This window comes from Desmodus rotundus, chromosome 1 (assembly GCF_022682495.2).
Source record: "Desmodus rotundus isolate HL8 chromosome 1, HLdesRot8A.1, whole genome shotgun sequence".
Taxonomy (NCBI): domain Eukaryota; kingdom Metazoa; phylum Chordata; class Mammalia; order Chiroptera; family Phyllostomidae; genus Desmodus; species Desmodus rotundus.
Window position 1 is genome coordinate 11,665,253 of NC_071387.1, and position 16,627 is coordinate 11,681,879.

The 16,627-nt window shown below is 36.2% G+C and overlaps 1 protein-coding gene across 1 annotated transcript in view; it reads left to right on the plus strand.

Annotated features, from left to right (window-relative positions):
• MEGF9 (multiple EGF like domains 9) overlaps nucleotides 1-16,627 on the plus strand; it is a 91,126-nt gene that overhangs the window by 36,705 nt on the left and 37,794 nt on the right. Inside the window, exon 2 of the mRNA XM_053921219.2 lies at nucleotides 6,751-6,952. Coding sequence (XP_053777194.1) covers nucleotides 6,751-6,952 — 202 coding nt within the window. The remainder of the gene's footprint in view (nucleotides 1-6,750; nucleotides 6,953-16,627) is intronic.

A 16,627-nucleotide genomic window follows, 5' to 3' on the forward strand; every position in this document is an offset into this window, starting at 1 on the left:
CTTTTACAAAAATAAAAACTCTGTATTGATAATTCCTTTTCCCTAGAATGAGGCCTTTCGGAGATTCCTTTACTCTAAACCTACAAAAAGAAATGTGGACCTAATAAAAAGTATATATTTGAAATAAAGATACCATACACTTAGGAAAATAGGCCTTAGCCAAGACAAGATAATTGTTATTTTTTGTTCTACTGATGTACAGGCAGAGATTTGAATTAAATATTGCTACTCTCTTTTTAAAATTTATTTATTTATTTATTTTTAGAGTGAGGGGGAAGGGAGGGAGAAAGAGAGGGAGAGAAACATTGATGTGTGAGAGATTCATCAATTGGTTGTTTCTCATGTGCCCCCCAACTGGGGACTTGGCCTGAAACCCAGGCATGTGCCCTGACTGAGAATTGAACCAGTGACCTTTTGTTTTGAGGGATGATGCCCAATCAATTTAGCCACACTCACCAAGGCAGTAATGAATTTTTAATGTTTTGAATTTGGTTGTAAAATTAAGAACTGAGCCTAATACATTTAAATACATATCTTCTAGTTTTTGCTACTTTGTGATTGAACAGAAGATGCCATCAATATTATACATTTTGTATGTCTTCTGAATATGGGGAAGAATGAAACGTTTTGGAATAGGATGATTGGTTGCCTCTTGCATGTGCCCGGACTGGGGACCAAACCTGCAACCCAGGCATGTGCCCTGACCAGAGTCAAACCCATGACCTTTTGGTTTACAAGATGATGCTCCAACCAACTGAGCCAGACTGGCTGTGGCAAGAGTGAAATAACTATTGAAGGAATGAAAAAGTTAGAAAATGAATTTTGCTAAGGTATTTCCACAATTTTGCAAGAGGCTATAGATAGAATTCCAGGCTATATTCCTGATCTAGATTCTTATGAGTGGTCTGTGTTAGTTATATTTATGAGTATTTTTCCAGTATCTATGCAATACTTATAATCATTTTAGTTCAGCAACAATGCTGTCATCAATTTACATTTATTTGTTCAATAAGATTTGCATCATGAATTGACTGAGGATACAATTTTTTCATTTTATTATTCAAATTTTTCCTTTCCTTCATTTATGGTTCATTCTTATCTGCAAAAGACTAACACACTATTGTACCAAACTGCTTGAGTCTCCAGACATCATAGTTAATTACAACACCCAGAAAAGACTCCAGAAAGAGGTACAGAGAGATCAAGGACACATTAATGAGGACATACTATCACAGTTAATATTTTACTAAAATCAACTTATTCTCATCAAAGTAACTGCAAATACTAAAATGCAATTAATATTTGCTACAGATATAATGGACTTTTTACTGAGCAGGGACATAAGAGGGTTTAATAGCTAGACACAGAGAGAAGCCTACCAGATGTATGAAAGGTCCCTAAAGGTCTTTAGTATGTACCAGGAGATAATCTCTTACCAGGGCAGGTGTTTGTGCGCGGGGTGGGTGGGGGGATTTATGAGACTTCTAAACAAAATTACTCTATTCTTTTTTAAGTGCTGAAAATTTTCATTTCTTGGTAGGGAATGTTTGAAAAAGTGCAGTATTTGATTTATAGATTTTATTTATTTATTTTCACAGAGTGGGGAAGGGAGGGAGAAAGGGAGGGAAAGAAACATCTAACAATTGCCTCTTGTGCTCCTGCAACCCAGACAAGTGCCCTGACCAGGATTCAAACTGGCGGCCTTTTGGTTTGCGGGATGATGCCTAACCCATTGAGCCACACCAGTCAGGACTGCAGTGTTTGATTTGAATGTAAAGATTACTTTGGCTACTTTTACATCAAACTCATCCCACAAACAGAAATTTATTGTCTTTTCTTTGGGCCTTTATATGTCTATTTTCAAACAGTTTGGCACCAGATTCTAGTTTCTTATTCTTCTTCAGGGTTCAAATCACTGTGTTTCATTGGTCTTCAGAAGCCAAACAAAAAGAAAAAACATTGCCAAAGGTTGCAGTCTCTCTGCTGACATTTACTTTCTAACATCAACATTCTTTTCTATTTCCTTGCAGTTTGCTAAGAATTATAGGGCATTGAAAGGAAACCTACTACTGAAATGACAGAATTTAGTCCACATTAACTCTTAGGCAACCAAATGAGCTTCTGGCATTTTATTCAGACTTTGTCAGTGATTACCTTTTCGTGTCCTGTTCATACTGTTTCATTCCCATTACTACCCATTAGTCATGTTGCAGACTCCTTTGTGCTGCTCTATGATTTGTGGTGCCTATGATTCTACCTCATTAAAAAATCAGCACTTCATTTCTTTTCTTTGGCTATAGGTCCTTCCCACTGCTGCTTGTAGTCGGAATTTTCTTTCTTTTCATTTTGCCAGCTTCTTAGGAAATTGCATTGTTTCTGCATTAACTTCTATCTGGTACCATATGAATGTCAAGAACTGTGAAGGCTCTTAGATTTTACTCTAAATACAAGCTAACAAGTTTCCTGACACAACTAAATGGTGCTTTACATTTATTACTGTTGCTCATTCTATTTATTTAACTGGAGTCATTTCATTTGAGGTCGATCACTGGAATAGGGCCTTGGATTCTGTTCTCCAAACAGGAAAGATACACATGTTCCTGGGCTTGGCTTTGCCTCTTTTCCTTTGATTAATTTGGAGAGGAATGTTAACATGATAGTGTATTTTTGTTTTGATACATCAGCCCCCTTCCTAGCACTAGACTGGTCTGTCTTGCTGAAATATTTGCCATTCACCGCACTGTTGTTGGGATGATTAATACCAATAAATACTCTTTTTTCATCCTCTCTGAAACCACGTCCTAAACCTTTCTGTTTTTGTCATTGTATTTCTGGGAACCCATATTGGTAATGTGTAGAGCCAGACATATGTAGGAGACAATTTTATTTTCTAGTCAGATGGCCTGTAACTTTAAATGCAATGATTACTTTGGATACCTTTATATCAAAATTATCCCATAAGTTCAAAATCTCAGAGAAAAACATGAATTTAATTGTCTTTTCTTTGGGCCTTTATATTTCTATTTTCAAACAGTTTCGAAACTGCCATGGTAATAAATCTAATCCTAGGCTTTTATTGAATAGATCTTGTCCATAGGGTGTAAAGCTGTGTGGCCTATGAACTTGACATATGAATTGTGTTTATGTTATTTTATTAGGTATCCCTTTCCACCAGTGATTGTGTTAATATTTGTAGTACTCCAAAGTACTTTCAGCTTATTTGTTGGGGCTAAGTATTATAGGCACTATATTATGCCCTTTTTACATATGGGAAAAGTACAAGGTTATCTATCTTGCTTGAGGTCATAAAATTAGTAAGTGAAAGAGCTTGATTTAAACTTCAGCTGTCTGCCTCTGCTGCCCTTGTTCATCACTGACTGCTTCACTTTTTTGCCTCTGCAAATTATTGTCATTTAAGTTATAAGTAGTAGATGTTATGGATTCACACGAAAGGCAATAGAGTTAGAGTTTATAAAGGAGTAGGTTTCAGCAGATTCTTGAAGTAGGGGATAGGTTTCAATATATGGAGAGGAGAGAATATTTCAAGAGGAACAGAATGAACAAATGGTCAGAGATGGGACTAGAAAGAATATGTTCAGGGGATAACGAAGAGTTTGAATTAGTTTCACAGAAATAACTAATGGGATTCTGGTCAAGATGATGGCATAGGCAGACATGGCTCACCTCTTCATACAACCACATCAAAATTACAACTAAAATATGGAACAACCATCACTCAGAACCAGCAGAAATCGAATTGAATGGAAGTCTGACAACTACAGAATTAAAGAAACCACATCCATCCAGACTGGTAGGAGGGGCGCAGATGCAGAACAGGCTGGTCCCTCACTCACGTGTGGTGCGTGAAAATTCAGAAGGGCTATCTAGGGAGCAAGGAGTCCCAGCCCCACACCAGGCCCCCCAGCCCAGGGTTCCAGTGCCAGGAAGATAAGTGCCCACAACTTCTGGCTGCAAAAACCAGTGGGGATTGAGTCGATGGAAGAAACTGCTGGAGCCCCAAACAGTTCCTCTTAAAGAACCCACACACTGAATCACTCCCTCTGAGCTGCAGGATCCAGGTAGCAACTGAAAGGCACCAGTGTTATATAAGGAGAATCGGAAGTGTGTGGCATCAAGGTGAGCAGAGGCCCTTGTCCCTTTTCTAAACCCTCCCCACACAGAGCTGGCAAGCTGGTGCCATTTCTGAGACTCCATCAACCTGGCTAACACTGTTTGACCTGCCTTGGAGACCCCCAGAGACTCCACCCCACCCAACTTCTAGGCCCAGCCAAGTTACTTTTCTATATGGCTGGTCCCAGATTTTGGGACCAGAAAAATGTTATTTTAAGCATTCTGGTCATTTTTGGTGGAGTGAAGGTCTTGCCATCAAGTTCTCATTGGCAGGTTTACAGACCACTAAACATGGCTTCCTCATTTATAAAAACCACACACACATAAACACACACACACAGTAGAAATAATGTGAAAGCGTGTAACTCTGTCACGGAAATGTCATGCTTACATGGCCCAATAAAAATAAGAATAATGATTGAGATGGGAAGCTGATTCCTTTCTGATGTTTTGGGGTGAAGAAATCTGAACTTTTCTGGGTTTTGACACATATATAAAATAATACCCATATTTGACACATCCACATACAATATATTTATTCATTTGGTAAATTTACAAATTAGAAGAGGTGAGAGGAGCAGGGAGATAAGCTGACACCAAAGATTAGGAACTGAAGAAATTTAGGAGGTATAGAGTTGGTATAGAGTTGACCAAGTGGGAATACATTTATGGAATCCTTTGTTTTGCCTTGTATGAATAAGATGCTTGTGACGCCATAAAATAATTTACAGGTTTATTTTCTAGAATAGAGAAACAAACTCCATTAAAACTTTCCTTTTAAGACTCTGGATTTGCAGTTATCTAGTAACTTTTAAGAAATCATCAAAAATTACATTAAATATTATTTTTTTCAAGCTAAACTTTTATCAGAATAATGCCATTTTACATAGTGCCTTATCCAGAAGTATAATTTGTATCATAGATTTTTCTGGGCTTTTCAAACCTAAGTTCATGACTATTTTGGAATGGGGCTCTTCCTATACAATATGTGCAAGGTTTTGTTTTATCTGCAGTTGATTTTAACTGCAAGTGTTTGCAAATGTTTGTGGAGTCCTATGTTAATACTCTGTCAACCTATGCTGAAAATGCTTTTTTTCCTGATAAAATGAGTAAAAATAATAGCACAAACTAAATCTTAACTAGACTTTAAATGTACCTGCATTATAAGTCCAAAGCCAAGGACTTCTAAATATTTTCATCTAAAGAATTGTTTGAAATGTATCTAAAGAAAATGTTTATTGCAGAATATTTTGCAGAAATATATTGCAGAACATATTGCAGAAACCCTGCTTTCCATTTCCTAAGTGATTTTACGAGAGGAGAATGAATTTCATCCTCCAGTGATTGTGGGACCATAAGATCTCATCAGAAGCTGCTTTTAGTATAAGCCCCAAGAAACGAGGCAGGCTGAGCATCACCAACACGGTCCGAGGGCCACATCTCCACTGGTAACCTCCTAACCTCTTCCTCAGTCAGCTGTCTCAGCTGGGGCTGGCAGCAGCTGGGGTTCTTTCCTTTTTCCTGCCTGGCTTTTCACTGACATGGAAGGCCAGCAGGAGGAAGGAGAGAAAAATTGAAGGCTGGATCCTAATCATCAAATATGTAGCTGGAATGGGCATGGAAGTCATCCAAGTCAGACTCTTTCCCCCTGCCATCCCTCTTCTTTTTTTAAAGAAATTAGGAACTTAATGTCCAGTACCCTGTGCCCTATTTTATATTATAATTTTCTAGGTCTGAATAGTCATTTAAGTTACACACACACACTCACAATTTGATAATGAGGGGGCATCCAAATGATTTAGGAGACTTTGTTTTATTAGCTTTTCTTCCTGATTTTTTCAGTTAGAATGAAAATGTACCTATATCCCCCTGAATACACATCCAGGTAGGGAAAGCCTCCATAATGTGAGTAATGTGAATGTGGAATCTGGGGAAGTGATATAAAAAATAAAGAAAATAAAATGTTTATTTTCTAAACATTTTAATTTGGAAAAGACATTCAAATTGTGATTGGTTTTATCCATTGATTAGGATGATCTAGTAAACTTTCTCATCTGGGACTTAACTTACTATTTCTTCACCTTAAAGTTTCAATGCTCCATTTATTTCTTCCTGGGAAGAACATACTAACTTATGCTTTCAGCTGAGGCACAGTCTTGTCTGATCTATGTAAGTTACCACAGCTAACCATCTGAACCTTAGGCTTTTGCAGCTATACAATGGGTTTATTTATTATTTAACACGTTGTCATTTCCCACTTGCTCCTAGTGCCATGTAGACAAACATAGGCCTTGCTTTTAGAGATTTCCAATCCAGAAAAACTAATAATACACAGACCCTCACACATAGAATTGTAGGGTCAAGGAGCTAGAGGATGAAGAGTACCAGAATGAAAGTGAGAATGTTTTATAATTATGAATGATACATAGTTTCATGTACTTTACTGTATATGTTTCCCAATTTAAATAAACTAAGTAAGGTAGAAAGTAAATTTGAACTAGAATATATTTTACCCATCCTTACAAAGTTGTCATGAATACTTAAGAAAAATAGAGTTCATTTTATTAAGAAAACATTAAATCTTAGTCAATAATGTCTCTTTCCTTCTCTCTTTTGCAGCATATGCATGTAATTGCTCTGTGATTGGAAGCGTGGATGTGAATCGCTGCAACCAGACCACAGGGCAGTGTGAGTGTAAGCCAAGTTATCAGGGGCTTCACTGTGAAACCTGCAAGGAGGGCTTCTACCTGAATCACACTTCTGGGCTCTGTCTGCCATGCAAATGTAATCCACATGGAGCCCTGAGCATACTCTGCAACAGGTAAGCAGCAGCGGACTGAAGTTAATTTTATATGATCAAGGAAAATAAGGCTCCTGCTCTCAAGCACCAGACTGGTTTAAATAAAGAGGAAGACTTACAAAATACTGCATATACTTTTATTCTTTCATTTTATATATTATATTATATTTAATGTCATGATTACAAAGCTTCTAGTTTACAGATTTAGTTCTTTAGAAGCACCTGGGTCATGAATTTCGCTTTGTGATAGTTTCTCAAAGTTTCATGGACAAAAATTATTGAGGAAGCAATCTTCTTTCTGGAAGCAGTAAGTTTGAGGTGTTTCCAGTGGAAACAATCTAGTTTATTAACATACCATTGGAGTTTCAGGAACTGTATTCTTTGATTTATTTTTCCTCTTATCAAAATTCTAGAACTGTTTCTTTGCACATCTAAGGCTTAAACTTGATAATATGTTAATTTCTTTAACTAGTGGCAAAAGACTGGTTTCACTCTTATGTACCAGCATATTTTGGGGACCAAAACTAGATTAGCAGGAATTGCTTGAAAATTACCTTTAAAATAGTAAGTTATTTGGAGATGACTTAAACTAGTAAAAAAGTACACCAAAATATGAGAATTTACCTTCTCCTATACTGAAATTAATTATTCTTTGACCTTGGATGAGGCATGTAGCTTTTTGAATTGGGGTCTACAAAAATTCAAATGAAATTTGTGGACCCCAATTCAAAAAGCTAAGAGACAATGTTATGTAAAGAAAAGAACACAAGCTTTAGAATCAGTCTAACCTGGGTGTGGATCCAAGATTTGCTGTAATTTAGGAGCTGTGTGTTTTTGGCAGTTGATTTCATTTCTCTGTACCTTGGGTTGTTCTCAAGCTTGTTGTGAAGTTATGTGAGTAGAATGTATATAAAATTCCTAGCACATATCACTGAATAAATTCTAGTTTGCTTTAATTTTGAAGGATTATTATTGGCTTAATGAAGGAACGTCTTTTAAGGAAATTTTAGCTCCATGGCAGAGAAGTTTCCTTATACTACCCCGATTTTTTGTATGCTTTATAAATCATAGTGTACTATTATACAACACTGCATCATATTGTACTTCAAAATATAGAAGTGAACTTGATTAAGAAATTTATAATTTCAAGTGCAACAAAAATAAATTTATGATGCTTGTTACATTACATAGTTATTTGTCGTAATCCTCATAATGACTCCTATTTATTTATTTATTATCCTCACCCAAAGACATTTTTTCATCACTTTTAAAAAGAGAGAAAGGGAGAGAGGGAGGGCCAGAGAGAAACAATGATGTGAGAAATATCGACTGGCTGTCTCCCATATGCTCCTTGACTGGGGATCCTACATACCTGGGCCAGGATTGTACATACCCAGACTGGGGATCTAACCCGCAACCCAGGCGTGTGCTCCAACCAGGAATCGAACCACCATATTTCAGTTATAGAATGATGCTCTAACCAACTGAGCCACACTGGCCAGGGCTACAACTCTCTTTATGTAGGTTATTAAGTCACAAAGATTGTAAGTCGCAGAGAAAGAATTCCAAGTTAGATCTTCCAATTCCAAGTCCAGTGTCCTTATCATCTTGCCATATGGCTTTTATAATGAGAAAACTGTTCATCACTCTGATATTTGAGGTTGAGAACATAGTAGTTGCTCACATTGCTTCCTTTATTCCCCCAAAACATGCCTATACAAATTATATTTACAAGGTTCACATTTCTTACCATTTTAAAAGGTGGGATTTTTTCATTCTGGTGTCCTATGGCATGTTCACTACTAATATTAGGATAAGATTCTGCAAACATATTTACCTTGAGTACTTCTGGAGAGATAGAAAAACGGTTTATTTCTAAGCCTATCCATAAAAGAAGTCTTTAGAAGGACAACATGGGAGCTAAGCACTACATTTCTTACTACCAGAAAGGAAGTTAAGTTGACCTGAGACTAGAGGAACAGAAAGGGGAAGCTGTAGACGATGTGTTTGGGCAAGAACATATGGTGAACTGTGAGGAAATGCCCCTCTGTGCTGTGCTCTGCTATAAATTATGTGTAGGTGTTAAGGGAGAAAGGATATTTCAGGCAAGTAGTGTGAGGTATAGTAGAAAGGAAGTGGAGTCGGAAATTAGTAGATTTTGATTCCAATCTTGGTTTAGACAGTTACTAACTATACAACCTTGATTAAGATGTTTGATCTCCCTAAACCTCAGTGTTTTCATCTGTAGAATTAATGTATGTAACATAAAGGATTTTTGTAAAAAGTGTGGGTGTGTATGTGTCCACTTACATTGTGACTGGCACATAGATTCAGCTTTATAACTTCCTAGGAGTTGAATCTATTTTTTAAAAAAGCAAGGAATAGTATTGGTGGTTCACAAATAAGAAGGATTAAGTCAATCAGACTTGGCTATGAGTTGGTATTGAGGTATTTGTTTTTGTTGGTAGGTTAAAGAAGAAATTGTTCATTCTAACAGAAAAAATTTAGATTATTTTCATAAAAAACCTATTAAACCTTTTATAATTGGACATTTTTTATTTTAGAATAATAATAATAATAGCTAAAATTAATTGAACACATGCCACGCACTTTCCTAAACCATTTGCATGTAGTAATTCATTAATTCTCACAGCAACCATATCAGGTTGACACTATTATTATTCTCATTTGTACAGGAAAAATATTGCAAGTTATGTAATTTGCTTAGCTTACAAGCCAGTGAGTAAAAGAATTGGTGTGGAAACATTTGCAGTCAGGATCTAGGATATGTATTCCTATTCACTATGCTGGTGCAGCCTTTTTCAAAATCTCAGATACTGAGTGGAGTGAGTGAGTGTTGTAAGAAACTTTGATACTATGGTGCGGACTATTTAGGAATTTCTTATGGCTGTATTCTGGTAATCAGATCCTGACTCCAATGTGATGCTCATGCTGTATAAATAACTTCTTGGTTAGAACCAACCCATTTTAGCTTAGTAGAAACTGAGAACATCAGAGGATCAGATCTTCAATGGATAATCATCAATTGCAATATCTATTATATTGCCATCTCTTTGTGTTCAGTCTGTTTTTTTTTTTAAGATTTTTATTTATTTACTTTTAGATGGGAAGGGAGGGAGAAAGAGAGGGAGAGAAACATCCGTGTATGAGAGATACATCGATCAGTTGCCTCTCACACGCCCCCAAATGGGGACCTGGCCTATAACCTAGACATGTGCCCTGATTGGCAATTGAACCAGCAACCTTTTGGTTTGCAGACCGGCACTCAGTCCACTGAGCCACACCAGCCAGGGCTATGTTCAGTCTGTCTTAATTTTAAAAAATGAGGAGTATAATTGGTGACTCACAAACTTTGGAATGAAAACAATATTATTTTGCTCTTGTGAAGAAAATGTACAGTTTATGCAAGACTAAAGAACAAAAAACTACTAAAACCCCACACAAAACAGTGTTACATTTCTAAATTTTAGGGTGGGAAGAGAACAGGAATGAGCTAAAGTAATAAGGAAAGGCTTTCAAGAGAAGGTGGAAACTATAATGTGCCTTCCAAGTTATGATTTGGGAAGTTAGAGAGATGGGAAGAAGACCTTATCAGGAGGGAAAAAACTATGCAAATTTAAGTGAATTTTATAAGATTATACAACAAGATGAGAAATCTGATCTTCTAACACCTACTCAAATTCTTTTGTTTTAAATTCCCTGTTCTCTTTTTAAAAATAAATAAAAGTAGAGAAGTGGACTCAATTCTGTCCTGATTCTCTAATACATCAAACAAAGCCCATGGAACAAACAACTGGCTTTTTAAAAATTCATTTCTATGTTCTTTATGCCCATATATTTCAGTGGGAGTTGTCCCAGTGAGGCTAGAATTTGGCTACAGGAGCCAGATGTGGGTTGAGCAATGCCTTTGTGTGTAAAAACAAAGTTCTTTATGTGCTGACAGATGGCCACCCCCTCACATCTCCATTGGTGTTCCAACCTGTTTAACTGGGATGTAATTGGTTTATAATATCTTCTTATTTTTGCTTTTGGAATTTATTTTTAATGTTTTCCTGATTTGGACATATGTTTAGTAAATAAATGAAGAAATCACATAGCATTTTTTCTCAAAGAGTACTGTACCTAGTGAGAGCCTGAGTCTCTTAATATAGCTTTTAAAATATGTCAGGACTGACTTTATATCTAGGAAATTATATACATATTTGAGATTAAAAACATGTATTCATAGTATATTAGTATCCAAGGCACATCATTATAGAATCTCTCTCTAAGATAGCAAAGAAGCTCTGTAGTGGTGTAATATCCTTTTCATAAAATCTGTGGTTGTTGCTATACTGTATATTTTGAAATATTTACTGCTTTGCACTTTTAATTATGGGACTGTGCCCAGGACAGAGAGCAAAATTTTACTCATAAAGTTAACTTATGCTGAAATAAATGTCAAGCAGAAAGATGACAAAACCTCCAAAGCTCATGTTTATATGGGGCTCTGAAAATCATCTCTTGTGTAATAATTGGGAATAATAGATGCTTGTATAAACTCTTACTTATCACTTTGCCTATAATTCTTGAGAGATCAAGAAAAAGTTATTTGATCAGTTGGTATAATTAATAATTGAGGAAAGCTTTGTCATTTTATTCACTCATTTCATTTAATAAAGACATTGTGTTTGCCAATATGTGTCCAAAGATATTATCCCTGTGCTCAAGAAACTTACTGCCAGAGGAAAAATAGAAATGCAAACAAAATATGAATATTCATGAAGTACACGGGCAATTCATGGAGGTCTTGAGAGAGGAAGTTGCATCTAAATTGAGACTTGAAGGATGAGTAGAAGTTTGTATGAAAGAATGAGGCATCTTTAGTAGATTGCAAATAGCTCGCTATTTCTAGAAGGCAAGGGATACTTGGTAATGGTGGAGAGGAAGGGTTGAAGGAGAGTGGCGAATGCTAAGAGATGAGACTTTTGTCTGTTTACTGTTGTATTTCTAACACCTAGAACAGTGCCTGGCACAAAGCAGACTCAGTACATACTTGAAGAATGAACAAAGTGAATGAGTGAAGAATAAATAGGGGCAGACCATAAAGGACCTGCTATGCCATGCAAATTATTTTATCCAGTGAAGAATACTGAATAAGGAGTGACATCAGATTTGCTTTTAGAAGAATTACTCTATCAGAAGTTGGGTGGATATAGAGAGTGAACTCAGGCAAGGAGACCAGTGAGAAGGCTATATAGCAATCCAAGCAAGAGAGATTAAAGGCCTGATCTGCATTGACATTGGCATTGGGAATGGGAAACATTGACATTGGCATCTGGAGAGCAGAGAATCACTGTAAGAAATATTTGGAAGATAAAATCGACAAGACTAGGTAGTTGATGTGTGTGTAGAAAAAGGGAGAGACAGAGAAATAACTCCCATATTTCTTTCTGACTTGGGCACATGAGTTATTCCATTAACTGGATAAAGAATATAGGTAGATAAGCAAGTTGGAGGGATGAGATGATGATGATGTTAGATTTCAGACATGTTCGTTCTAAAATGACTGTGGGACATTCAGATAGAGATGTCTGGTAGACAGTTGCATATACATGGTATACCAAAGTCAATAAATCTTAACTAGCATTTTTTTGGTGCTATTTTAGAGGAGAACAGAACAAACTTTCATAGTTTTAATTTTATTTTAAAATAACTTTATTCTATATCTCTGTTATTATTCTTGCAATTACATCAATCTCCAGTTTAAATTACCTTTTTTTGGTACACTTTAATAAGTTTTTCCTTGAAGGTAGATATTTAAAAGGTAGTCATGTTGATCAAAAGCAGGCAATTGATCTCAGCGTCTGTCCTATCATGATCCATGTGTTTCAATAAATGTTTGTACAGTGCCAAATGGTTCATGTCTTGGGAGCTATTTTAAGTACATTATGCCAAGTATTGTGTTAAGTTTATAGTAAAACAAATTAGACTAAAATTTTAATGTTAATAAATGGCCAGACAGGGGCTTGTTCAGAAAAAGGCACTGAATACACTGAAGTTTAAATGTAAATAATTATAGTTTGGAAAGTTCTGTGTGTTTATCAATGCATTTCTGTCTTAAATCCTTCATTCAATACAGCTCATGATCTGCCCTCTTGGTCTTCTGATTAAATAGATATCAGCTTTAGTAAAATGAATGAAAAAAATACCTTTTACCCCCTAGCTCTTGGTGACCTTTGGTGAACATTAACATGTCTTAGTGACTTGATATAGTTACTGTTGATCAAACATATTACTTTCCCTAAAACCATGTTGCAGACTCTTCTACTTGTTTTATTTTTACTGAGCCACTTCTAATGTCAGTTTTAAATTTTTAATAGAACTATCTTAAAGTAAAAGTTTTGTTATTGACAATATCAAAACATGATGCTTCTTCCGAGAGTCTCCCCCAAATCTGCAGTTATGCATATACTGATAGCACAAATAACCAAGTTCATACAAGTGCAGTATTTGGTACCAAGGTGTATATTTGTTCAACAAATTTTGTGGAGGATACTTTAATAGACCTTGTAGGAAATACAAAATGAATAGGACCATGGGAAGACCAAAGAGCTTCTGGTCTAAGAAAAAATATTAATATATATATTAGTGTGTATATATGGCACAAAATAAAAACTGACCCACATCATAAAACATAAAGATAAAATGTTAAGGGGATTAGGAAACTGGGAGATATCACTTATAGCTGGAAAAATCAGAGATGATTTCATTGAGGAGGATAGGTTTTGACCTCAGTTTTGATGAAAGGAAAGGATTTAGACAGAAGTGGGAAAAGTGGTTACAGAACAGGAAACAGCAAGATTAAGGTCTCAGAGATGTGCTTACACAGGATGTAAGATGGAAGAGGAGTGGCGGCAGAGGAGATAAATTTGGCAAATCCTGCTGGAGCTGGGTCACAGAGGGCCTAAGGGCCAGACAAATGACTTGGATTTTATTCACGAAGCAGTTTCTAAGCAGAAGAAAGGTCAGCGCCGTATTCTAGCAGTAGTAGAATGGCTGGATGAAAATTGGGGGAGATTAGAGACAGAATGGAAACTGGTGAGGGCCAAAATTACAGCAGTAATAGCAAGAATGGATAGAATATTGAGAGAATGGAGAATAGTGAGAATGGTGATGTGCCCCATGAGAGCAGTGTTTCTGTGCATAATTCTCTACAAAGTTTGTGATTTTTGCATTAATACATACATACAAATCTAAAGGTAGTTTGCATTTCTAAGTTGAATTTAGGGATTTGCTCAGTCCCAGGGTGCCTTCTCAGGCCCGTACCCTCTCCCTATGCTTACTAGTCTTCCTTTGTTGTAGGCTCCAGGAATTGAATCTGCTTTCCTATGTGTCAGTAGTTGCTCCTGCCACTGTATCCTATGGCATTTTTATTTCCCCATAAGCCTTGCTGCTAAATGTCAAGCAGTGTCCCCACACCTGTGTTCTTCTTCTGTTGCTAAAAATAAATCCAAAGGCTCTTTATTTTTTGAGTTTTAAAAACTATTCATTTTTATAGAGAGGCCTATTGGAGTAGCAAATATAATAGATATGGGGAAGTTGAAAGCTTATATAACTGACAAACTTTTCTACAAACAGGGTTTAAATATAGGCATACCTATTTCTTTTTCATTAATTACTCTGACATTCATATACTTCAGTAGCATAAATCCAGTGTCCTCCTTTTGAGGCAACCTATTCTCCACCAATTAATTACTAATTTTCAATAACTCTAGGAGTCAATCCTCCTCTCATGCTAAATATTAAGGGAATGTGACTCTGATCAGTTCACTGATTCTGTCGTTTGTCACTCCTTCATGGAATTGCTGGGCTGAGGCCTGGCCCTGAAAAACCTGATCCATGATGCTTGCTGAATATTCTAATGAAGGTTTTATTGGTCCAGAGTTGTTGGCAGCTACAATATTTTGAGGGAGGATGAACCCACTCCCTTAGTGCCAGTTCTTTCAAAAATGCTCTAAACTGGGGCTCCAAAGTTATAGATCTTAATAATCATCTTGTTCAGGTTATACATACAGCCACATCCCAGTGTGTAAGCCAGCTCCAAGAGTACTGGTTGAGGACATTTTATAGAATCCCCCCTTTTCCCCAACGCAAAAGTTCTTGCTAAAGTCTTCTCTAAGGACAGTGGGGCCTGTTTACTATATACTTACATACTTAAGGGAAACCTAACTTAAATGATTCTTCACCCAGTTAGGTGATCTACTTCAAGGTTATTTTCTATCACTGCCCAAATGGCAAAGCAATTATAAACTTCTCTTGCTAAAGAAGAAAGAAACCACAAATTTAATCTCTAGTTAGCTATCTACCTGAAAGGACATTTTACTATACTTAAAAATCTTATAAACACATAGTGTTTTTTCTGATTTGTAGTTTGACTTCTAAGATGAAAATGCCACACAACTTGGCCAATACTACTAACATTATTACTACCACTATCTACCTTAGACTAAACAGCATTAACATTTATTGAATATTAACTATGTGCCAGGCTAAGTGCTTTATATAAGCTACCTTGTAAGGATAAAATAACAACTGATTGAAATGGTATAATTTTACAAATGAAGAAACTGAGATTTGAGTAATTTTCCCCCAAACAGACAACTAGTAAATGGCAGAAACAGACTCAAATAAACACCCATCTGACTAGACTGCTTTCAGTAGGTCCCAGGGTTTATTAATTGAGTGGCTGAACCTCTACTTATTTTCCAAATAAACATGATAACCATGCTAAGTTTAGTTACCACACACACAGATTCCTAGCATGAACAAGTATCACTGGAGTGATCAACGTATCATCAGTAATTAGTCACATGGCTCTCACGTAGTTCCTAATAAGATGCAATGAGAAGTGCACATTGCCCTGTGATAGCCTTCCCCCCAATTTATAACCTCAGTCTGATTGTGACAGGACATCACAGAAACTCCAACTGAGGAACATTTTACAAAATATCTAACCAGTACTCTTCAAAAGCTTCAAGATCATAAAAGACAAGGAAAGACTGAAAAACTGTCATATTGGAGGAGGCTAAGGAGACAAGGGAAGCACATATAAGGATTGGACCCTGGAACAGAAAAAGGACATTATTATAAAAATTAGAGGATAAATTCTATAGGTAAGTTAATAATATTATAGCACTGTTAATTTTTAGTTTTGATGAGTATACCATGGTTATATGGGAAATTAACATTAGAGGAAGTTGGGTGAATGATATACAACTATCTGTACTATCTTTACAACTTTTCTTTAAATCTAGTATTATTTCAATAGCGTTGTTATTTGGAGCAGCTAGTCAAGGGAATATGGGTAGTATTACTATCTATTATGATGACAGAGTTGTTTCTGGTGATAATTCTTAGCCTTAGGTCTGGAAGAGGAATCAGGATAAGGAAATAAACTTACTCCGCTGGCATAGATATCTGCCATTTTAGATGTATGGCATTGTGGTTAGAATATTCAGTCAAATTCATAGCCTATTTTAATGCTTTAAATATTTTTTCTCTCTAAAGTTTTAAAAGAAGGGCTTCTGAAGCGTATGTTAGACTTGGGCTAAAATAGAAGGATGCTTGTTGTCACAAAGAAGGCTTTGTCTTCTGTGTCCCTTGAAAGAACATTAAATCAGCATAACTTTTTCC